Here is a 25,710-nt window from a genome sequence, read left to right as displayed (position 1 = left end):
CTTTGGAACATTCTCAGCACATTTAAGGAACTTGACAACAAAAAAATGTTATTTTCTTGGTATTTCATTACTTTAACAGAACGTTTCCAAAAAGTTCAAACATAGTTACATTTAATTTACATTTTGGTAATATTCTAGGAACGTTCTCCAACTGGTTTGACATTGGGAAAATTCTCAGATTAAGAAACAATGTTCTTCTGTGGGAATTTCAGTCCTTCAGCATAAGGTTCCTAACAGATTTCCTAATGGTTGTATTTAAAGTCATGTTCTCAAATTATTCAGAGAATGTAAAAAAATAAAACCTTTTTAACATTCAGAGAAAGTTTTAAGAATTTTAAAAAACATACATTCTGTTCTGTGTCCAAACACTCTTTTCCTCTATCTTGTTAAATGTGTTCAGGTGTGTTGGCTGCGGCTACTAATTGGCCACACCTGATCTTAATGACAGCTTGCTTCCTTAAAAATAGGGCCTGTATGAATAGACTAAAATTAACTGCTTTGTATGAGTTTAGAAAACACGGTATGCTGGTGGCACAGTGGACAAATTCCATGGATAGAGAACATAAGTTCATAGGTTCGAATCTCACTGACCGCGTGCAATAAAACAATGTGTTTGCACTAAGCAAATTAATTTCCATGGGTCCTATCTTTGCTTGGAGTTCAGAACAGTTAGACCAAACTAAACTAGCAGTGTTATTAAGTCTTATTGAAACATTCAGTGAAAGTTATTGAAAAATAACCTTTGCATTTCATTAAAAACATTTTAGAGAATGTTCTGTTATTTAATTACTTTCAAATAATCTATCATTTCCATTCTCAGTGTTAATTAAACATCCCAGGAAAACTTTCAGGGAATCATAGTAAAATGTTCTCAGAACCCCCCTGCAACCTAAAAGGGATGTTCCCAGAACAGGCAAAATGTTTACTTCCGTTCTCAGAACGTAAAAAAAAAAAAAAAGGTCAGTTTTACCATCAGGCAACTTATGGCTTCGTTCCCAGAACCAATGGGAAGGCAAAATCTTACGTTCCCTCAGCTTCCAAGGAACCAAATGTGCTAACTGGGATGTAAGTCACATTTAAGATTTTCCTCACAACCGATTGTAGCAAAAGTATATTGAAAAACATAAATTATATTGAAATATCAAGAATCACCATAGCCTGGTAGGATACATATTGGTATGAAAATGTATGTAAGATTATAACATTTGGGTTGAAGACATTGAACCGATTCCATGACAGCATGCCCCCCTCCCCCTCCAATCCATTGTTTTTTCCACCATCAAACTGCAGATTGGTGCATGTTTGGCTGGAGGCCTGTATCAGCTCATCCGTCATCCATTCTCAGGCCTTTTAAGGGCACACATACTAACTTGCATGAGAGCGCCAGTCACGCAGCCTTTGCTGCACATTCAGATGGCATGCTTCAAACCACTGGCCCAGAAAAGGTCAGTCTGCAGATTTATACGCCTGGCTGACTGTGTTTGTGTTTTCTCCTCTGCCCTTTGCTGGGTCCAGGCGGCAATGCTCGCATGTCCCAGTTTTTCCGGGGGAATCTGGCCGGCCTGATGATCCGATCGGGAAAGCTGGAGAACAAGAAGGTGATCGACTGCCTGTATACCTGCAAGGAGGGACTGGATGTGCAGCTGCCTGAGGAGGTGGCCTCAGCCGTCAAGGTGAGAGGTCTAGCTATAGCCTGGGGGGCTGGAGGGGCTCTGGGGTGAAGTTTCCCCTATGTACAGCTCTAGGATCAGCTTTCCTAACCTTAAAGGGATAGTTCACCATTTTTTTTTTTTTACACATTACACATACCATGTAAGCAGTCTATGTACAAGGTATGACAGCAATCCGTGCCTTTAGTTTCCCTGGCAGTGGCTGGAACTGTTTGGTGAGCTTCACAATCTATTTTTGATACTTTGGATGATTTGGACATGATGCGTGAAAAATGCTAATATCGTTCCCATGACTTGAATGGGATTTCTGCCACAAATGCTGAAACGTTAGCATTGGTAAACTTCCAGGGAAACAAATCCCTTTAACTGGGCTACAAAATCCAGTGGATTTGGTGTACCTCTAATACAGTCACATTTAAAACAATACAACTTGCTTGAAGATATGGGACTAAGGGTTGAAAGAGAGTACATTGAACATGAGTACAGCCCTAAGAGGGACTTCAGTCTTCTAGCAATGACTTTGATATGTGGCTTTTTTCCCCTACTAAACTGAAGTTGCTCTGGATAAGAGCGCCTGCTAAATGACTAACATGGAAAATCAACAGTTGGGTCTCACTCTGCCACCATCACCTTTTCTCTCTCAGGTGGCATTCAACCCCAATCAGTCGTCGCTGACCGTGGAAGGCGATGACATTGAGGCTTTCGACAAGGTCATGCAGCATATCTCCTACCTGAACTCACGCCAGTTCCCCACCCCCGGCATCCGACACCTCCGCGTCTCCACCACCGTCAAGTGAGTGTCCCGTGCCATCAATAAACACTTTGGGCCAGTTTCTCAGACACAGATTAAGCCTAGCCCGGGACTAAAAAATGTATAGAGATTCTCCATTAAGCATGCTTTTTAGTCCAGGACAGGGCTTGATATGTGTCCGGGAAACCAGCCCTGAATGATAAAATACATTGTCTGTGCGCCAGACCACTTGGTACAATAAAATAGCAACTACTGAGTTTGGCTCTTTAGCCAGGCTTTAGAATGTATATTTTATTGTATATGCTTTATGATATTATACATTTTGTGTTAGTGAAAGATGATGATATTTAAATGGTAAATCACTGACATGTTTAAAAGGTGCTGCTTTACACTCAAATAAAGATTCAAAAGGTTATTTATTCTAAGGGAATTTTTTTTTTTTTTTTTAATAATGGAGGGTAGAGCCTTTTCCAAAGTGAATTCAACATGAAAGGTAAAATGGTAAGATAGAGGTCAAAATAATGAAATACTGCTTCAAGTGAACTGCAAACTGTTTTAAAGTTTCACAGTATAGACAATCAAATGGTCCCCTGCCCTATTTGCATGCACTTAGAAAGACAGAGGATATTTTTCTCGCATATTGCATGGCTAATGTACTGCTTATATTAGACTGAAATGGAAATATCAACTGAAATGGATCTGAAACCATTGGCTTGCTAGGTGCTTCAATGAGGAGACGTGCATCTTGATACCGGAAGCGGCGGGATACGTGATGGTGCTGCAGCCCGAGGAGCCCAAGATCAGCCTGAGTGGCATCGACCACTTTGCCCGCGGCGCTGCAGAGTTTGAGAGCCCTGAGGGCGTGACTCTGTTCCCCGAGCTGCGCATCGTCAGCACCATCACCCGCGAGGTTGAGGCTGAAACCGAGCCAGAGGCCACAGAGGGGGCAGAGGGGGCAGAGGATGACCCCACAGGTACTAAGACGTACCACCCTACATACCTCCATACTTTAAATAGGTCCACCTTAATCTAGATCTGGGGTAGGCAACTAGATTCAGCCGGGGGCTTATTTTTGTTGGAGTGAATGGTTGGTCGGGGACGTAAAATATTGATCATTTGTACACTGTAAATTGACCACAACTACTGTAAGCCCAAAAATAGTTTTTTTGAAATACAATAATTTCATACCTCGAATACATTGAGACACGATCACATCTTTTTATTTTATTTGTGTGAATACTTAGTTGGGAACAGATTTCCTCAATTAAGGACATTTTTTGCTATTTTTTTTTTAATATATATATATTTTTTTATACCCAAAACTAAAATGTGAAAAAATGTAATAACTTGGGGGAGCCAAAACAAACCAAAAAAAAGCACTCTGTAGATTGTACCTCCTTACTGTAGATCGTGTACCACCTTACAGTTAAGAAATGTTTCTAAACCTTTAAGGTTTTTCAACCAGCAAGCTATGGTCCCTCTTCTTTGAAGTATCCCCTTAGATTCAAACCAGCTCTTGAGAACTGACAAACTGTCAGTCAGCCAACCATCTCAGGGACCTGTTGGTATCATCCCAGGGACCTTTGGCGGTCTACAGATCAGAGGTTGGCTGTAGATACAGTGCCTTCGGAAAGTATTCAAATCTTGACATTTTTCACAATTTTTTACATTACAGCCGTATTCTAAAATGGATTAAATAAAAAGGAGGGAGGCCGAGAGAGATGTGGAAAGAGGAGAAAGAGAATGAAAGAAAGGGAGGGGGAGCGATCTAGAGATTGACAGAGACAAAGTGCCCTTGTGGAAAAACAAGCCATATGGGAAAACTTCCCCGAACAACACACCAGTCATTCACAGACAATACCACAGCCAAGATCATGGTTCAGGGCATTTCATTTGAACTCAGTGGTTCTTCTTCCCTACAATTGCAGAGACTGGGCAGATCCCAATTGCTTTCAATCGGAAATATTGGTTCAGGCAGACATGGATGCTCATTTTAGATGCCCTTGTGTCCCTAAGGGCAAATCTGGAGGAGACCCCAATGCACGGGGATTAATTGTACTGGCTGAATTGAATTGGGTTGATATTGGCCAGACCCTGGTATATATCCCAGTGGAAACAAGTAGATAACACACAGAGGATTAGGCCACCAGTGGCAAGCTGTGGGAGGGAGGAGGAGGGAGCTGTGGAAGGGGGGAGGAGGAGGGAGGGGTTGTTTACTACGCAAGCTTTATGGGAGGGGTTATTTGACCAGCCACGACATCTGTTCATCTATTTGGTCCGATAAAGAACAAGGCAGGGAGTGCTAGGGAGAAGAGAGAAAAAATAGAAACAGAAGAGGGAGAGCGAGAGAGATGTGGAAAGGGGAGAAAGAGAATGCAATAAAGGGAGGGTGAGCGATCTAGAGATTGAGAGAGACAAAGTGCCCTTGTGTAAAACAAGCCATATGGGAAAACAGGGCTTAGAGGTCTACTACCGCTGTTACCTACCAGCTCTGCTGTTCTCATTACCTCTGGTTGATAAACAATGTACATGACATCATGGGCTGGTTTCCCAGACACAGATTAAGCCTTGTCCTGGACTGAAAAGCTCCATAGTTACCTTTTTATTTTCCTGATATTAAGCAGGTGGTTTCTTTGAAATTACTATTATCCATTGTTACCACATAGTTTCTTAGTAAATACCACCTGTAAAATAAAGCGGAACCAGCATCGTCAGTGGAGAATGTCCATTGAAAGTATGTTTAGTCTAGGACAAGGCTTAATCTAATTCTGGGGGACAAGCCCCAATAGCTCTGTTAAGAAGCTCACATTTTAACAGCGACAATATTCTCTCAAAATTCAAAGGGCTTTATTGGCATGGAAAATGTTACCACATACAGTGGGGCAAAAAAGTATTTAGTCAGCCACCAATTGTGCAAGTTCTCCCACTTAAAAAGATGGGAGAGGCCTGTAATTTTCATCATAGGTACACTTCAACTATGACAGACAAAATGAGAAAAAAAATCCAGAAAATCACATTGTAGGATTTTTAATGAATTTATTTGCAAATTATGGTGGAAAATAAGTGTTTGGTCACCTACAAACAAGCAAGATTTCTGGCTCTCACAGACCTGTAACTTCTTCTTTAAGAGGCTCCTCTGTCCTCCACTCGTTACCTGTATTAATGGCACCTGTTTGAACTTGTTATCAGTATAAAAGACACCTGTCCACAACCTCAAACAGTCACACTCCAAACTCCACTATGGCCAAGACCAAAGAGCTGTCAAAGGACACCAGAAACAAAATTGTAGACCTGCACCAGGCTGGGAAGACTGAATCTGCAATAGGTAAGCAGCTTGGTTTGAAGAAATCAACTGTGGGAGCAATTATTAGGAAATGGAAGACACTCAAGACCACTGATAATCTCCCTCGATCTGGGGCCCCACGCAAGATCTCACCCCGTGGGGTCAAAATGATCACAAGAGCGGTCAGCAAAAATCCCAGAACCACACGGGGGGACGTAGTGAATGACCTGCAGAGAGCAGGGACCAAAGTATTAAAGCCTACCATCAGTAACACACTACGCCGCCAGGGACTCAAATCCTGCAGTGCCAGACGTGTCCCCCTGCTTAAGCCAATACATGTTCAGGCCCGTCTGAAGTTTGCTAGAGAGCATTTGGATGATCCAGAAGAAGATTGGGAGAATGTCATATGGTCAGATGAAACCAAAATATAACTTTTTGGTAAAAACTCAACTCGTCGTGTTTGGAGGAGAAAGAATGCTGAGTTGCATCCAAAGAACACCATACCTACTGTGAAGCATGGGGGTGGAAACATCATGTTTTGGGGCTGTTTTTCTGCAAAGGGACCAGAACTACTGATCCGTGTAAAGGAACGAATGAATGGGGCCATGTATCGTGAGATTTTGAGTGAAAACCTCCTTCCATCAGCAAGGGCATTGAAGATTAAACGTGGCTGGGTCTTTCAGCATGACAATGATCCCAAACACACCGCCCGGGCAACGAAGGAGTGGCTTCGTAAGAAGCATTTCAAGGTCCTGGAGTGGCCTAGCCAGTCTCCAGATCTCAACCCCATAGAAAATCTTTGGAGGGAGTTGAAAGTGCGTGTTGCCCAGCAACAGCCCCAAAACATCACTGCTCTAGAGGAGATCTGCATGGAGGAATGGGCCAAAATACCAGCAACAGTGTGTGAAAACCTTGTGAAGACAACAAAGTAAACAAACAAAGTAAAGAGAAACTTTTGTTATTGACCAAATACTTATTTTCCACCATAATTTGCAAATAAATTCATTAAAAATCCTACACTGTGATTTTCTGGATTTTTTTTTCCTCATTTTGTCTGTCATAGTTGAAGTGTACCTATGATGAAAAATACACGCCTCTCTCTTCTTTTTAAGTGGGAGAACTTGCACAATTGGTGGCTGACTAAATACTTTTTTGCCCCACTGTACATACATTTCCACAGCAAACATACAGATTTAAAAAAAAAATCTATCTTCTTCCCCCCTCTTTTCTCAGTTCAAGAGACGGTAGTGTCGGAGGAGATCATGCACAACCTGGACACATGTGAGGTGACGGCGCTGGGCGATGAGCTGGACGGAGAGCATGAGACCTTGGAGGTGGACCAGGCCCAGGTCCAGCAGCGCGGCCTGGAGATGACCTCCTCCAACCTGGGTCTCGTCCTGACAGGTTGGTCTAGGGTGGCTAGGCTAAGCTAGACTAGGCTGTTTGGCTATGGTAGACTAGACTAGGCTAGACTTTTTCCCCCATAATGCATAAAAAACATATCCTTCATCAACCCTCCTGTCTGCTATGTGCTAACAATGAGTGCCGGACCTGCCTTTAGCTACATTTTCCCTAACTAAATCTGTACTTGACAAGCCTCCTCTCCATGTCCCAGGCGTCAACACCATGGCCAACTATGAGCAGGTCCTGCACCTGATTCGCTACAAGAACTGGCACACAGAGGCTCTCTTTGACAGGAAGTTCAAGCTGTTCTGCTCCGAACTCAACGGCCGATACATCAGCAACGACTTCAAGGTCGAGGTATGACTGAGCGTTTACTGTTTATACCTCACCCATATAGCAACTGCTGTCACTTCTTCAGTATAGAGACTGATGTAAAATAATCCCTAGTCACTGTGTTAGGGATATTAACCCTTTTATGTCATAAACAATTATGAACAACAATTGGTGAAGTGAACAAGAATATGTAACAATGTTTAAAAATAAAAAAACAATGGAAAAGCTTCAGTAACACTTTGATTCTGTGGTCTGTCTGTAACTCTGGACGTTTTCTCTCTCGCTTTTTTTTTTTGTGCATGCACCTACCCCCAGGTCAGTGTGATCCACACAGCCAACCCCATGGACCATGCTAATAATGCCATGGTGCAGCCCAATTTCATCAACCCAGTGCACCACGCCTCTGTGGACCTGTCCGGACACAACCTGGTCAACGCTCACCAGGCTTCAGGTAAAACCACTAATGCTAACCCGACTCATTAGCCTGTCTGTGCAAGTGAGGTGAGCGTGTGAATAATGAATGGTATACATGAAAAGATTTAAGTAAAAATTTGAACCACTAGTAAAAAAAAATAGTGAACAACCTTAGTACAACATGTTTGCCTTTTGGTATAATGGTTCTGGAATGACAGTCACAGGGACCACAGAGCCCTGGTCAGGGTGTACCCCCTTAACTAAATTGGTGTCAGTGTCAGGAGTAGGATACCACCATTGAAAGCCTGTCCCGGCTGAGTTTTAGGCACAGTTAATTTCTGAGGCATGGTTCTGCTATTTTTTATAATTAATGGGTTAACTGAAATGTATAGCAGTCTAAGTAATCAGACCTATTCTTACTATAATGAACTGCTTCGGCAACTATTCAGCTTTAATTTGACATTTAACACATCTCCCACTACCATACAAATATTTTTAGACAGCTGAAGCAAGCGCACACGTTTTCTTAAAATTTTTTCCTAAAATTACTTTTTGTGATTCGCAAACGAAACGTTTGATTCACATGATTCAATTCACCGTGATTTAACAGTATCCCAGTCTTTGCAATGGAGAAGTGAGTTGACTTTTGTCAAAAATAGATTAAAATAATCGATTCACATGAATCAAATAAATCATAAAAAAAATGTAAAACAAAAAAAATATTTAATGTGAGGCGGGGCATCCGTTAAACAGTAAATCAACTTTGTTAGGCATTAGCTTTAGCATAATTAGCCTCTTTGGGCTAGCTACCAATATGTATCATAAGCACTACACAAGCCTTCTATTTAATCAAAACTGCAAAATTGGGTGTGCTGTGCCAACAGTCTGTCTCAGTCCACACTGAGGTATACACAGCTTGAATTCAAATAAATATAGATTTATTTTGTATTTATTTAATTACCCCAAACCTCCCTTTTCCCTGTATGTGGTGAATGCGGTTTTGTGGCAACCCGAAATGGCCTCCACTGCTTTGGAATTAATAGTAATCCATAGATTTATAATACCAGAAACACTAAAACTCTTGTCTATTTATTTCTATGATACACCTATCTTAGATTGGACAATTCCAGATCCCCCATTTCCTCCCACAATACTTGCTGTAGATTATTTGACTCATCTCTTGTTAAAGTTAATCCTAACCTCATAATCAAACAGCTAATCTGTTAAATGTTTTGCTCTGGAATAAATAAATAAATCCCTCTTGGTCAGACCGGGGCGAGCTTTCCCCATAGTTTTACGTCAATTAACCAAAAGTAGGGCACATTAAATATTTATCGGTTGCCTGGTTTTTAGTTTGGGGATTACATTTGAGTGCCGTCGGTCCTTCCGCGACATCTGGACGGCCAGGAATCTGAGCACAACCTTTATTTATGTTGTATTTTTTTGAGGGTTGTAATCTCCAGTGCTGAGAGTGCTTAATAAACCATGTAGCCTACATGACCGGGCTAGTACATACTTGTGTACTCATGGCCAGATAAGAGTAGAGAAGGTTGGCAGAGGACACTCAAAATCTAAGAGGAGATATACATTGTTATTAGCCAGTTGTAGTCTGACGTAACTGCTAAAGTCAGGAAGAGTAGTCGCACAACCTGGCTTCAATGTATCGTAACACCCTACTAAAACCCCATCAAGACTGTTAGATTACACCAGGGCCATTTATTTATCAAGCATCTCAAAGTTGGAGTGCTGATCTAGGATGTCTGTAATAATCAGATTCATGATGATCTTAAAAGGCAAAACTGATTGTAGATCAGCACTCCTACTCTGTGACACTTAGTAAATGGATCCAGGTCCAACGGTCCTCCATTATGATCACACAATGTGACAGCGCAACAAAATACCAAAAGTGTGTGTGTGTGTGTGTGTGTGTGTGTGTGTAAAAGTGGCTTTTGATTCTTTACAATGTGTAGATCCTTTTCTTCTTTCAACCTAACAATGATGAAATCCCCATACAGTTTTTCTATCAGAAAATCTCTTTATTTTACAATATAAAATACATGAATACAGGCATAAACATAATGGTACATTACATTTAGCAGAAACAGAATACCAAGATGCTGAGTTGAATTGTAGTGTACAAACATCAACAACTGCATAAAAACAGTTAAACTACACACTAAATATCTGAGCTCATGTCCAGTTGATGAGGGGGTCCTCATATTTTATAATACAATTGATATACTTGGTGAAAGAGACCGAGGCACAGAAAAAGGGGGGCAGGGAAGCCTGATTTAGTTGCTGCTACTCTTGTAACCGACGCTGGGAGACTGGTTGAATTGTCATAGAGATGGACTTGAGGGAATCACTGTTACTTTTCCAGTTGTACCAGGTGGAAACATGGCTGTGTCACATACCCCCACATATAGACACCATTTGGGTTGGCAAAATGGCAGGCATTGTATCAAAATCCACCCATCAAGGTTACCACACAACTTGAAGAATGTCCATCTTGGTCAAAGTGGAAACTGAGTTTAGTAAAATACTACATACATCTTCTCAAGCTGACAGTCCCTGAAATCGGGCAATAGAATTACTTAAAAAAAATATATGCATGTTTACATGACTTATTTTATTGATTTTCCACCGTTTTATAAGTCAGCCATCCAGACCTTCCTAAGACCATGTAAAGGTCCTCTGTTGAATAAACTTGCATTTGCCTCCCTCTGGTGGTCGGCTGCATCATTACACTGATTTATATTTCTTCAATGCAATGTTACCTCAAAGGGGCGGTCCTTAGAAAAACATTTATCCAGCTCGACTTCTTCATGGCATAGCAATCGCTGATTTTGTCTCGAGCAGGTGGATACATTACTTTCATAGCTATATGATAAGGAATGTGACATACACACTTCCTTAAACCTAAAATAAGTGAAGAAGTAATTTTATGTGGAAGTCACAATTGCATATGCTCAGAATTAGGGATGCACGGATATGACATTTTTGGCTGATACCTATATCTGATATTTTCTTTGCCAAAAAAAACAATACCGATTTAAAAAAATGTTGCAGCTTTTTTAAGCGTTCTAGTACAGTTAAATAGTTGAAACACACACTGACCAAAAAGTTATTTTGTTGGCATTTACGTATATCCCCATTACCAGTAAAACATATTCAAAACCTATTTCACTTACTTGCTGTGCTGTTTCGTTGTTCATTTGTTCAGTCGTTTCATTCTCAACCAGGATTTCATCATACGCAGCAGTGAAGTTTCAGCGCTGTCTGTCCGTGGCCTTTCTTCCTCGGTGGGCACTGTCACTTGTCTGCATCGAAGTAGCGGATCTTGTACCTAGCATCTAGCCTGGTGGCGACACAGTAAAGAGGCTCAGAGAGAATGCTACCGAATCGCTTGTTCACAGACTAGTAGAGTACTTTTCCAAGCATTTTTGTTGAGCAGGCGTTTCAATGCCATGACCGGGTATCCCGTCTGCTACAGACGCAGTTGAGCTTATTTCTAGAGTCAGTTCAAATGGAGCTAGGAGTGTTCATGTTTCAAAAATGCCATTGAAATGGCAGCAGCAGTATGAGAACTAGCACATTTTTGAGCATGCAATACGGCTTTCCTCAGTACGAAATCCTTGTCGACCCACTGCTGTCAGACTCCTAATGCTCATGGGGTTTACATCGCTGGTCCAAATGTCAGTCGTGAAGCTAATAGCGGTGATGCCCATTCCCAGTGGGTCAGAAGTTTACATACACTCATTTAGTGTTTGGTAGCATTGCCTTTAAATTGTTTAACTTTGGCCAAACGTTTTGGGTAGCGTTCCACAAGCTTCCCACAATAAGTTGGGTGAATATTGGCCGATTCCTCCTGACAGAGCTGGTGTAACTGAGTCAGGTTTGTAGGCCTCCTTGCTCGCACATGCTTTTTCAGTTCCGCCCACAAATTTTCTATAGGATTGAGGTCAGTGCTTTGTGATGGCCACTCCAATACCTTGGTTTTGTTGTCCTTAATCCATTTTGCCACAACTTTGGAAGTATGCTTGGGGTCATTGTCCATTTCGAAGACCCATTTGCGACCAAGCTTTAACTTCCTGACTGATGTCTTGAGATGTTGCTTCAATATATCCACATCATTTTCTATTTTGTGAAGTGCACCAGTTCCTCCTGCAGCAAAGCACCCCCACAACATGATGCTGCCACCCCCATACTTACCGGTTGGGATGGTGTTCTTCGGCTTGCAAGCATCCCCCTTTTTCCTCCAAACATAATGATGGTCATTATAGCCAAACAGTTCTATTTTTGTTTCGTCAGACCAGAGGACATTTCTCCAAAAAGTATGATCTTTGTCCCCATGTGCAGTTGCAAACCGTAGTCTGGCTTTTTTATGGCGGTTTTGGAGCAGTGGTTTCTTCCTTGCTGAGCGGCCTTTCAGGTTATGTCGATAGAGGACTCGTTTTACTGTGGATATAGATACTTTTGTACCTGTTTCCTCCAGCATCTTGCTATTATTCTGGGATTGATTTGCACTTTTCGCACCAAAGTACATTAATCTCTGAGACAGAACGCATCTCCTTTCTGAGCAGTATGTATGACAGCTGCGTGGTCCCATGGTGTTTATACCTGCGTACTATTGTTTGTACAGATGAATGTGGTACCTTCAGGAGTTTGGACATTACTCCCAAGGATGAACCAGACTTGTGGTCTACAAATCTTTTTCTGAGGTCTTGGCTGATTTCTTTTGATTTAACCATGATGTCAAGCAAAGTTTGAAGGTAGGCCTTGAAATACATCCACAGGTACACTGCCAATTGACTCAAATGATGTCAATTAGCCTTATCAGAAGCTTCTAAAGCCATGACATCGTTTTCTGGATTTTTCCAAGCTGTTTAAAGGCACTGTCAACTTAGTGTATGTAAACTTCTGACCACTGCAATTGTGATAGTGATTTATAAGTTAAATCATCTGTCTGTAAACAATTGTTGGAAAAATGACTTGTGTCATGCACAAAGTAGATGTCCTAACCGACTTGCCAAAACTATAGTTTGTTAACGAGAAATTTGTGGAGTGGTTGAAAAATGAGTTTTAATGACTCCAACGTAAGTGTATGTAAAAGTCCGACATCAACTGTATGTTTGGTAAAGTAATAAAGAAGGTGAAATAATTGGGGTACATGTTCCTAAAACAGATTACACCTATACTGAACAAAAATATAAACGCAACATGAAACATGAGACCAACACTTTACACGAGCTGAAATAAAAGATCCCAGAAATGTTACATATGCACAAAAAGCTTATTTCTCAATTTTGTGCACAAATTTGTTTACATCCCTTTTAGTGAGCATTTCTTTGCTAAAATAATACATCAACCTGACAGCTGTGGCATATCAAGAAACTGATTAAACAGCATGATCATTACACATTACACATTGCACCTTGTGCTGGGGGCTATAATAGGCCACTCTAAAATGTGCAGTTTTGTCACACGACAGAATGCCACAGATATCTAAAGTTTTGAAGGAGCGTGTAGTTGGCATGCTGACTGCAGAAATGTCCACCAGAGCTGTGGCCAGAGAATTGAAGGTTAATTTCTCTAGCAAAAGCCGCCAACAACGTCTTTTTAGAGAATTTGGCAGTACGTCCAACCGGCTTCACGACCGCAGACTACATGTAACCACACCAGCCCAGGACCTCCACCTGCGGGATCGCCTGAGACCAGCCATCCGGACAGCTAATGAACCTGAGGAGTATTTCTAATATATATTTTTTTAATGTTGAGAATAAGTCATTCTGATTGGATGGGCCTGGCTCCCCCAATGGGTGGGCCTATGGATGCGCCCCTGACCAGTCATGTGAAATCCATAGATTAGGGCCTAATAAATTGATTTCACTGATTTATTTCCTTATATGAACTGTAACTCGGTAAAATTGTTGCATGTTGCGTTTTATATTTTTGTTCAGTGTAGTCTGATGCAGTTTTAGTAAGCAAATGAAATGTGACCTGTGGAACGTGTGGGGGAAAAATTGAACTTTCCAAAAACAACCATCCCATTAAACCCAACAACTCTCGCCAACTCTTCTATCCATGCACCATAAATCAAATCAATATTTATTTCACCTTCATTTAACTTGGCAAGTCAGTTAAGAACAAATTCTTATTTACAACGACGGCCTACCCTGGCCAAACCCTAACCCGGACGACGCTGGGCCAATTGTGCGCCGCCCTATGGGACTCCCAATCATGGCCGGTTGTGATACAGCCTGCTTATTTAAAGTGAATTTAAATTCACAAATTCACAACACTCTTCACAGTAAAAGAGGGAGAGCTAAAACAAGCAGGAAGAATAAAATGGATAAATATGGGAACATAAAACAAACAACAACAATACAAAGACATTGATTAAAAGACAGAGCTAAATAACAGTAAAGTAATTGATTAAAGGACAGGCTAAAAAGGTGGGGTATCAAATTTGATTTTAAAACCTCAACTGTACCTTTTTTTTTTAAAATCAGGTGATAAATGAGCTGAAAAGGAGACTAGAGTAGGAGTTTAAGTCTTACCCAGCCCTAGAAGTGAATATAGTTTGTGTGTGTGCGTGCATACGTGCGTGTGTGTGTGTGTGTGTGAGCTTGCATGCGTACATTTGTCCTAATACACACTCTGTGTGTGTTGTCCCCAGTGGTCCCCAGCGCCGCCACCATCGTCATTGTGGTGTGTGTCAGCTTCCTGGTGTTCATGATCATCCTGGGCGTGTTCCGGATCCGGTCAGCCCACCAGCGCACCATGAGGGACACAGAGGGCGGCAAGGAGAATGAGATGGACTGGGATGACTCGGCCCTCACCATCACAGTCAACCCCATGGAGGTAATATCATATAAATAATTTAGCAGACACCTTTTTATCCAATAGTAGTACAAAAAATTATATAGTATTGTGTGCGTTTTTTATCCAAAGCAACATGCAGTTGTGTGCTGGAATCGAACCCACGATCCTGACGTTGCATGCACAATGCTCTACCAACTGAGCACAACAGAGATGGAGCAACCGATCATTCAAAAACAAATAGACCACACGGGCACACTGTAATGCTCCAAAAAGGTTTCCTTCTGGTCAAAGCCTTGCACTGAAATAGCAAATCCTCAGTTGAAACAATAACAAAGTGGGCACCCTGTCTCCGGATGGAAATGTAACCACTCTCAAATGCATAGACAGAGCAATGGATGCAAGGACTGACAATACATGGTCTCAAACGTATCATTTTAACTACACTGAACAAAAATATAGAAGCAACATGTAAAGTAAAAAAAATAAAAATCACATGTTCTATACGCACAAAAAGCTTATTTCTCTCAAATTTTTGGCACATATTTGTTTACATCCCTGTTAATGAGCATTTCTCCTTTGCCAAGATAATCCATCCACCTAAAAGGTGTGGCATATCAAGAAGCTGACTAAACGGCATGATCATTACACAGGTGCACCTTGTGCTGCAAAATGTGCAGTTTTGTCACACAACACAATGCCACAAATGTCTCAAGTTTTGAGGGAGAGTGCAATTGGCATGCTGACTGCATTAATGTCCACCAGAGCTGTTGCCAGAGAATTTAATGTTAATTTCTCTACCAAAAAGCACCTCCAATGTTGTTTTAGAGAACTTGGCAGTACGTCCAACCGGTCTCACAACCGCAGACCACGTGTATGGCGTCGTGTGGGCGAACAGTTTGCTGACGTTGTGAACAGAGTGCCCCTTGGTGGCGGTGGGGTTATTGTATGGGCAGGCATAAGCCACGGACAACGAACACAATTGCATTATATTTATGGCAATTTGCATGCACAGAGATACCGTGACAAGATCCTGTCACCCATTGACATGTCACCCATTGAGCGTGTTTGGGATGCTCTTGATCAATGTGCACGACAGCATGTTCGAGTTCCCGCCAATATATATCAACTTTGCACAGCCATTGAAGAGGAGTGGGACAACATTCCACAGACCACAATCAACAGCCTGATCAACTCTATGCGGAGGAGATGTGTCACGCTGCTTGAGGCAAATGGTGGTCACACCAGATACTGACTGGTTTTCTGACCCAAGCCCCTACCTTGTTTTTTTAAAGGTACTTGTGACCAACAGATGCATATCTGTATTTCCAATCATGTGAAATCCATAGATTAGGGCCTAATGAATATATTTAAATTGAATGATTTCCTTACATGAACTGTAACGCAGTAAAAAAAATGCATGTGCATTTATTTTTGTTTGGTATATGTTTTGAGGCTATACAGTGTTTAAATGTACAATGGTTACAAAGATCGGAGTAAAACAAGCATATATTTTGGGTTCTGATTGGGTGTGACAGTTCAACTAAGCTCATAAGTTACTCATTGATTCTTGAAAAAAACAAAAACATTTATATGTCCAAAATTGGTATAGCAACTGCAGATTGCCCCTTTTAAAGGGATAGTTTTGTTATTTTTTACATATGTATATATTTGTTTCCATGTCTGTAGACTGCTTTCAAGGTTTGGAAAGAATTATTAAATTAATATGTAAAAATGCTGAACTATCCCTTTAGCAAAAACAATGGGTGTATTCAACAGCCAGAGGTGGAAAAAGTACAAAATTGTCATACTTGAGTGAAAGTAAAGATACCTTAATATAAAATGACTTGAGTAAAAATGAGTCACCCAGTAAAATACTACTTGAGTAAAATACTAAAAGTATCAGATTTTAAATGTATTTAATTTCAGTGGTGGAAAAAGTACTCATCAAATTCCTTATATTTAGCAAACCAGATGGCACACTTTCCTTTTTTTATTACTTTTTTTGACAGCTAGGGGCAACTCCAACACTCAGACATAATTTACAAAGGAAGCATTTATGTTTAGTGAGTCCACCAGATCGGAGGCAGTAGGGATGACCAGGGACGTTCTCTTAATAAGTGTGTGAATTGGACCTTTTTCCTGTAATGCTAAGCATTCAAATTATAACTAGTACTTTAGGGTGTCAGGGAAAATGTATGGAGTAAAAAGTACATCATTTTCTTTTAGAATGTAGTGAAGTAAAAGAGGTAAAAAATATAAATAGTAAAGTACAGATACCCCAAAAAATGATATAAGTAGTATTTTTACTTAAGTACTTTACATCACTGTGCAAAGCTGTCACCAAGGCGAAGGGTGGCTACTTTGAAGAATATAAAATATATTTAAATATGTTTAACACTTTTTTGGTTACTACATGATTCCATATGTGTAATTTCATAGTTTTTATGTCTTCGCTATTATTCTACAATGTAGAAAATAGAAAAATAAAGAAAAACACTTGAATGAGTAGGTGTCCAAACTTTTGACGGGGTGTGTGTGTGTGTGTGTGTGTGTGTGTGTGTGTGTGTGTGTGTGTGTGTGTGTGTGTGTGTGTGTGTGTGTGTGTGTGTGTGTGTGTGTGTGTGTGTGTGTGTGTGTGTGTGTGTGTGTGTGTGTGTGTGTGTGGAAATAATAAAGGCAACACAGGAAAAAAAGAGGAAGCTATAAAAAGGGTCAGTGCCAATACCAAACCCACAATGTGCAGGGATACTGGAGTATTTGAGGTAGATATTTACATGTGGATGGGGATTAGGTTTAAGTGACTGGGTATCAGGATAAATAATAATAGTTAACCGTATGGCAGCAGCATAAGTGTTGGTAACAGCCTACGCAGCTGCTGATCGGGTTCCTCCACTTCCTTCAGATCTTTCTCATAATCATTTAATAATGTGTGAAAGACTGACCCTCTTTCCTCTGGTAGACTTATGAGGACCAGCACAGCAGTGAGGAGGAGGAAGAAGAAGAGGAGGAGAGCGAGGAAGGTGAGGAGGAAGATGACATCACAAGTGCTGAGTCGGAGAGCAGCGAGGATGAGGAGGCCGGAGAGCCAGAGGACCAGCAGGGTGCCAGCAGACAGCAGCAGCTGGAGTGGGACGACTCCACACTCACCTACTAACAGACACACACACATACACACACTCATACATTTTTACATGCACATGCAAACACACACTTATTACACACACAAGCAACACACACACTCATATACACATACACACCACAGGAGGTTGGTGCCACATTAATTGGGGAGAACGGGCTCGTGGTAATGACTGGAGCAGGAGTGGAATGGTATCAAACACATGGTTTCCAGGTGTTGATGCCATTCCATTTGCTCCGTTCCTGCCATTTATTATGAGCCGTTCTACCCTCAGCAGCCTCTTGTGATACACACACTTCTCACACACACTTCTCTCACACACTCATATACATACTCTAACACACATGACTCATAGAGTTTCTCATCCTCACTACCCCTCCTAAACAGTGGGGGCACACCCTTACAAATTCCTTACCGAGGAGCCATGATGTAAAAACAAAACACAAATCCCCCTTAAAAGCGATATATTGTCAAGGTTTCCCTGTCGTCATCTTAGTGGTGGTACTCTGTGTAGTATAGTAATCACCGGATCGCTGATTTCTTACTTTTTTAATTTTTAATGTTTTATTCCCGGGAAGACTTGGCCAACATTTGCATTTTGTTTTGAGCTACCGTGAGGAAACAACCTTGCACTTTTGTTTAGTTCTTTACTGATGTAAGGCTTTCAAAATGGATAATGATTTTTTTAAATGTATATTCCTTGCACATCTGTTTTTAGATTTGTTTGCCGCTAAACGAGAGAAGCTTTGACTTTTTTTTTCTTTCTTTGTGCTTGAGTTGTAGTCCGGAGAGTGAAACGAGATTACGTTTCAGACACGTAGACCGCATATTTACATTTTTCTCCTTTTAGTGCATGAGGATATTTGAACAAGTCATATGTGTAGATGAATAAATTGCTTTTTAATATTTTGTAAATATGAAGAAACCATGTAATTAGTCAATGTGTTAGTGAAGGCCTAAACAAATGGGTCCAATATCTAAAAAGACGCAGTACGTCGTGTAGAATATTTGTGTCACAAAGGCTATAGCATGTTGCACATTTTTTGGCAAAGCTCTTCCGTCATACTTGTACAAAATGTCCGCTTCAAGAAGAGCAACCCAGACCCAGAACTGTACACAAAGGTTTCTATGGCAAAATGTTGCTCATTTTGTCTTTTAATTTGCAAGGAGGTAGTTATTTCTTTGCTTAGTGGGGACAGGACTGGTCGGTTTTGCTTTCGGCTCCTCACAATGCCACACTCCTCACATGCTATATACATAAGAGGCGGGAGGTAGCCTAGCGGTTAGAGCATTGGGCCAGTAACTGAAAGGTAGCTAGTTCGAATCCCCGAGCCGACAAGTTGATAAATCTGTCAATGTGCCCTTAAGCAAGACAGATCATCTTAATTGCTCCAGGGTCGCTGTTGATAATGTCAGACCATGGCCGAGACCCCACTCTCCGACGGTGTCTCAGGGAGAGTTGGGATATGCAAAAAAAACACACTTCCAATTCACGTGTGAAATAGGACAAATATAAGCACCCACCAAATTATGATTATTTCTTTGCTTGACTTGCACAGGTGGCAATTCTGTACTCAAGGCGACAATGTATTTAATTCCCATTCTCGTCTGTTATTGTACAGAAGGTAATTTGAGGTCAAGATGATCACGTTCAGTAAACCACAGTCCGATGTAGCTTAAGGTACTAAGAAAACAGCCAGCTTCTGCAGTTCCGCTATGAATTCACAATGAGTGTAGATATTAATATTTCTGCTAGCACATTAGGACCAGCAGAGAACTACACTCCATCTGCAGCTTTAAAAAGCCCTTCCATATTGCATCAAAAATATTAGAACAAAAATACAAACGAATCTCAGCATACAGACGGACCTGAGGCGTATGGTTCGTCTAGCTTTAGGAGGGCTCAATTCAATAGCACGGCTGCTGTCGTTCTTTGGAAGAGAAATGAAATGCGAGAACATTTTGTCTGCTTCATTGCAAAAAAACATCTTTTTTAAGGATTTTTTTCATGGCATGGCTATTTAACCTGAAATAATATATTAGATGCATTTTAAAACGGTTTTCTCATTACAGTTGAGCGTAGTCTCACTGCAGTTTTACTTATTTGAAGGATATTGAAACCTTCAAATAAGTCATAACAAATACGAATAAATATGTGACTGCTGACACATTGTTGTGATATGAGAACTCTTTAAAATGTAGTCTTCTTTGTCCTTGTTTGAATCTTTAAAATGAAATGTTTTTTTGCAGTAGACCACTAGATTTTATTGTACATGGAACTGTACTGTAGAGTTGTTCTAAGATATTTGTTTACATTTGGTAAACTTGTTTTCCCTCTGGTATTAGTATAAAACTTATACAATTAATTGAAAAGATGTCAGATGTTAACCTCTATATTTCCTCTCAAAAATCACTGCTTATTCATCTCAATATCTTAAAAAAAAAAACACGTGGTAAAGGATTTGTAACCCTCAAACAGGTTAACGTTATTCCACCGTTTTAGGAATCCAAATGAATTATGTACATTCTGCAAAACTTTCATAAGTATGTTTTATGGCATGACTTTGGGAATTTTAGTCAAACTTAAAAGTAAAGTGAGTAAAGGTGAGGCATGACAAAGTTGGAAAACTGTTGGAAAGGTTTATAAAGGAAGTCTTATACTTTGCATGTTAATCTATTTTTAGAGGCCAAATACACAATGGCTCAAGTAACACAAGTGTACCATTTTATGCTTTGCAAGTTTCATATAAAGTCATTTTTGGAGACCGTTCCAAGTAACTTTTGAGGGTTTGAGCAAAACCATATGTCTGGAGTCGCTCAATCACATTTCTGTTAGGTCCAATGTATTTATTATTTTTGGTCAACTGTTGAAATGTGGTGAACAGTCTCCCCTTCAAAATGACTAGGGCCCAATAAGGGGGTCAGGTTCGAGCTGGCCCAAGTTGGGAGTGCCTTTTGCCGATCACAGCGCATTAACACAACTAACAAAACACTCATCCACGCTCTTTTAGTTGTGGCAACTTTTATTTTGTAACTATTTAATGCTAGATTTCTTACAGAGCTGGGGGAAGTGATTTTATTTAATTTTGTAGTAATAATAGTCCACTGCTAGTTTTATTAAAAGTTAATGTTTTACATAGGTGTCATGTGTCTATGTTTATGTGTAGCAAAAGTAGGACCATATTGTATCCTCTATAGATATTGTACTGAATCATCATATTGAGGAAATCCACTTCTAAAAATATGTACAATATTAAAATGCTCTAGGCAGCATATGTGGGTATAAAGTTACCTATTTGTGTATAGTGAACGGTAATTTTGAACAGTGTATTATTGCCTGATTTGCAGACAAAGTTGTTGAGGGCAGCATGAAATTCACCAGAACAAGAGTATAATCTTATTCTCTCCAAATTTCTCACGCTCATTTTGTCACAGTCCATTGCCAATTTAACATTCTCATCTCCCTTTTAAACATTTTCTTTATTTATTGAAAAGTACAAATCAAACATACTACTGAACAGCCACCATTCCAAGGGGCCAGAGTTTACAACTGTTTGTGCCAGTCAGTGGAGCTTGGGCCTCAAGTCAAGTTCTGTGATACTTTTGATCAGCCCCTTGGACATTTTCCTTTCCATTGAATGAATGTCGCTGTCCATCCAGCAGACATATGAGCTTTGGGATTCAACGGGTGTTTACGTTGCATGAATCACTTCTAATGAAAACAACAATTTTCTGTATATTACATGTGGAACTGTGAGATTTGAGTGGGAGAGGGGACATGTATACTACTGATTCTCGGATTGTCTGTTTTCACAAGTCCACACCACTCAAACATTTTTGGTTTATTTTTTATCTTTGCTCAAAAATGGAAGGTGACAATGTTTTCAGAACTGTTGAACGCTTCCTTTTGTGCTTGTTGGGGCTGCTCTCACTTTTCTACCAATTGAAAGGCAAATTGTAGTGAAGTTGATGCTTGCTCGTGAACAAAATAAAGGATGAGAAAGTACAAATGTGTCTGGATAATGTTCTGTTCTATATTATGAGTTCACACTTTTAATTAAGACTGGTGTCATTCTCTGTACTTGAGGTCTGCTGTATCTGCCCTTGCCTTTTTACTAAAGTGTGCACTTGCACACCGCCGCATGGTGGAAACATTCTCTAGCCAATGATTACACCAATACAATGGTTCTACATAAGAGGAAGTGTGCAAGTACACATGGAAAAGGATGCAGCCTGGCTAATTCTGAACTCTGTGAAACTATGACTGCCGCTTCAGCCATGTGGAGTAATGAGTAGGATTCTACATGCAAAAGTGATTACTTTTGATATAAATGCTTTCTGCCTTCCCAATTATACTTTTCAATTCTAACTTACATTTCATGGAAAATAAATACACCATGCTCCATTCTTGACAATATGACCGAGCGGTGCAGATTACCGGTCCATTCGAGCAAGGCATGCCTCCCCCACCGGCTTCGCTAGTTCAAATCCACTCAGTTATAAGACTGTCAGGGGAGTCAGAGCACTGGTGTTGCTTATAAATAGAAATGTTTGATCATGGTGCCCCCTGGTGCTGAAAGAACAGAACTAGTGTATAGAATAATGGCAATGTGTTTTAACCACAACACTACCATATTTAATGAGACAGATTGAGAAATGTAACTTTATATTAGGAATACATAAATCAGAGAAACTTATACCACTTATGACTACATTTTTAGAAAGTATTTTGTCATACATCAAACACACTACACATCCAAAATGATGCATATACACTGTAAACTGACTTTAGATTGACATTTTCAGGCTCCTCTCAATTAAGAATCAGAGCTGGTTCAAGTTGGTGTGTTATGCAATCACATTTAAGCCCAGCGTTGCATATTTAACACTGCAATGATTCATTTATTTATTTTGACATGAACAGTTATGCAGGAAAAATAATTCAATCCAAGAGCTAAAACAAAATGATTTAGCCATGAAGACAATCCGTATGAAAACTGAATTTAAAGCCTTCAAAATGTCTGAGCCACACTTAACAAAAAGGATGACCGATGGACTGTCTAACTGTTCAAATTATAAATAGACTACTCTACTCAAATACTCTAGTACCAAATGCATACCAAGTTTTACAATCATCAGAAAAAGAAAAAAAAGTGTACAAAAGGTTAACTTTACTCTTTAAAAGCAAGTACGGTCTAAGTGCATGACTGATTTACATTATCAATATTATGGCACTGTTATTGGGTGGAAACACTTGATGTTAAACAACAACAGACATTGGACAACACCTGATTATCCTCTATACCTTGGTTTTCTCCACACCAGAACTAGCTAAAGCCATTATCTTGTCTTCTGATCCTGAAAAGTGAGATGCTGGTTAAGTACAGTAGTTTACATTGTTGAGGTTGGATCTCATGGTATAGTAACACGTAAAAAAAATAAGAAGTGCAGTGGAGTTAAAGCTCACCGAGGTCTGCAGTGATTTTTTCAAATTGGCTGAGAGTTGCGGTCACATTTTCAGCCAGAAAAGTCTCGTCTTCGACTGTAAGCTGCAGGAAGAACAAAGAGAAATGAAAAGAGTGAAACTGAGGAAAGACCATTAATCCACACCATAGTCATAAGACCCCTGTTATAGTATTTCACTAAATGAAATGACAGTTAATGACTGTCATATATAGCATACAATTTATTGAACTCCAGATGGTTACATTTTGTATGTTATACGAATTACCATTCCATCATAGCAGATTTTCAAAATATTCAATGCCACTTTCTCTTACAGTATTCATCACAAGTTTAAGCTATATGAAGAAGGGATCACAGTACACTGGTACAACGGGCCTTTTACCTTCTCGCCCAGTTTTCTCAAGGCAGTGAGGATCTCCACCTTCTGCTGAGTGTACACATCCCTCGAAAGTTTTCCCACCATGACATCACGGTCCATCTACAGAGAATTTCACACCATTCGGCTAAACTTTCAGGGGCAGTTTCCCAGTCACAGATTAATCTTAGTCCTGGATTAAAAAGCTATTTCAATAGAGATTCTCCATTGACCATGCTTTTTAGTCCACGATTAATATGTGTCCCTCAAAGCATTCCATGAACTGAACAGGTTTTAGAATGTAAAGCTTACTTTTGATATTAAATGTATCAAATGATGTACAAACAATAATGTACATAAAATACATAGATGAACAGTGCTTCCGACAAACCTCTGCTAATCTGGTTCTCAACTGCCCCGGTTGCTTCTTGGCAAACATTCGGATCACCTCGGGGGTCTTGAAAGCTTGGCTGATGGCAGCCTGGATTGCCTAATGAAGAAAAGGACAGTTCTCCCATGTCATGCATCATGACAACATTATGGTTTGTCATTACCCGTTATAATATTATGCCACTCTTATGATATGACAGTGTATGGCCCATAGAGATACATTAGATCAGGGGTGTCAAACTCATTTCCTGTATGGTATAGTGTCTGGGTTTTCGCTCCTTCCTTGTACTTGATTGATAATTGATTATTTAGGAACTGCCATCACCTAGTTGTCTTGGTCTTAATTGGACACACATTTAAAGGAATTAACAAAAAACAGCAGACACTCAAACCTCCATGGAATGAGTTTGATTTCCTTGAAGTATATTATTTATATTCATAATATTCTATTTAATTTTAATATCTGGTCATCCAAAGTCCCTACCAGTTGCATTCCTCCAAGCTCATCCACCAGTGTCATGTTGCCTGTCACCATCTTCTTCAGAGACTCATTGAACTCATTCAACTGCTCCAGGGTTTCCTTCTTGGTCTCCTCATACTCCTCCTCTTCTAGGTCTTCTCTAGAATAAACAGAGAGCCCTGGTAATGGAGGAACAAAATCTATGGGTGTACAGAGATGTGCTCTAAATTCCATTAATACTACATGTATCACTTTGTGGAATCATAGAAATAGAATGAATATAATGACTCATTCTAATTCTGTGAGTGGAACATCCACTCTACACATATGTGGTCTAAGTTCCATGCTACATCCCTTAGTGGAATCTTATAAATATAATACACTGAATTAATTCTAGTTCTGTGTGTGGAACATCCAGACAACCCACATTATGTTCACAGTTAGGAATGACTGATGATGAGAGTACCTGCACTCTTCCAAATCTTGGAGCTGTTGCATCAATCTGTCCAGTTGCTCCTCCATGTTTTGTTTTAGTTTCCCAGTTTCTGATTTGCCACGAGAAGCCATGCTTCCACCCTGCAAATATCATATTTAGTGAGTAAATAGTTCAATTTCATGTATCACTTGTGGATTAACTACCTAGCTACAAACACAATGGAGCGGTCTATCCTTTGACATGAAGAATAACATTCGCTATTAGCTAGCTACTATAGTTAGCTACCTTGTTCCCACTGGCCGCCAGATTCATCTGACTGAGACAGTTTTTTTGTGCGTGTAGTAGTCTAGCCTGTGGCTATAGTTGTCTAGCTGCTGGCTTGAAAAAATTAAATAAGTAATCCTCACCTGATCGTTAGAAAAATATAACTCGCCTCAACACAATCAATTTAGGAAAGAGGTGAACATATATTTGAATACTTCTCCATGAAATGTGTTACAAAATACTGTCAAAAAACATTGGGGAGTGTGGGAGTTGTGAACGTAGCTCTTGTTCGTGGTCATGGATAGAAGGGATCCAGCATTTGTCAGAATTGACTTTTCGTAGCCGGTTTATGAGAAATTACGTAGCCTGTTAAATGTCGAAGGTTAGGAGAATTTGGTTAAAGTTAGAAAATTGTTAGGATTAGCTAAAATGCAACAACAAAAAATTATTTACGTACATCTGACAAAAGCTGAATCCCATCTAGACTTGACTCTTATTCCGTGGGTGCGGCCTTGTCCTTTCC

General features: G+C 40.1%; 2 protein-coding genes across 6 annotated transcripts in view; one reads left to right on the top strand and one right to left on the bottom strand.

Moving 5' to 3' along the window:
- The window catches only part of LOC139416563 (calsyntenin 1), a 68,369-nt gene extending 47,418 nt beyond the window's left edge, over positions 1-20,951 (top strand). For all 4 annotated transcript variants that reach the window (XM_071165329.1, XM_071165332.1, XM_071165330.1 and 1 more), the window contains 8 exons: positions 1,516-1,673; positions 2,315-2,463; positions 3,142-3,395; positions 6,938-7,108; positions 7,320-7,465; positions 7,757-7,892; positions 14,535-14,719; positions 17,640-20,951. In XM_071165329.1, the coding sequence (XP_071021430.1) occupies positions 1,516-1,673; positions 2,315-2,463; positions 3,142-3,395; positions 6,938-7,108; positions 7,320-7,465; positions 7,757-7,892; positions 14,535-14,719; positions 17,640-17,834 (1,394 nt within the window). In that variant the 3' untranslated portion in view covers positions 17,835-20,951. The remainder of the gene's footprint in view (positions 1-1,515; positions 1,674-2,314; positions 2,464-3,141; positions 3,396-6,937; positions 7,109-7,319; positions 7,466-7,756; positions 7,893-14,534; positions 14,720-17,639) is intronic.
- A 1,478-nt stretch (positions 20,952-22,429) lies between these two features.
- LOC139416565 (leucine zipper and CTNNBIP1 domain containing) lies at positions 22,430-25,679 on the bottom strand. 2 transcript variants are annotated; one of them, XM_071165334.1, is made up of 7 exons: positions 25,331-25,679; positions 24,954-25,063; positions 24,512-24,647; positions 24,029-24,127; positions 23,665-23,760; positions 23,284-23,365; positions 22,430-23,174 (listed from the first exon to the last, which is right to left on the bottom strand). In XM_071165334.1, exons 2-7 carry the CDS (start codon positions 25,052-25,054, stop codon positions 23,116-23,118), a joined length of 573 nt encoding a protein of 190 aa, XP_071021435.1. In that variant the 5' UTR covers positions 25,055-25,063; positions 25,331-25,679; the 3' UTR covers positions 22,430-23,115. The 2 variants fall into 2 exon arrangements, with proteins under 2 accessions (XP_071021435.1, XP_071021434.1); XM_071165333.1 differs by having other exon boundaries at positions 25,209-25,433.
- Between the last annotated feature and the right edge of the window lie 31 nt (positions 25,680-25,710).

Source organism: Oncorhynchus clarkii, chromosome 9 (assembly GCF_045791955.1).
Source record: "Oncorhynchus clarkii lewisi isolate Uvic-CL-2024 chromosome 9, UVic_Ocla_1.0, whole genome shotgun sequence".
Lineage (NCBI taxonomy): Eukaryota > Metazoa > Chordata > Actinopteri > Salmoniformes > Salmonidae > Oncorhynchus > Oncorhynchus clarkii.
Note: the sequence above shows the minus strand (reverse complement) of the source record. Positions and strands in the feature narration are given on the sequence as shown.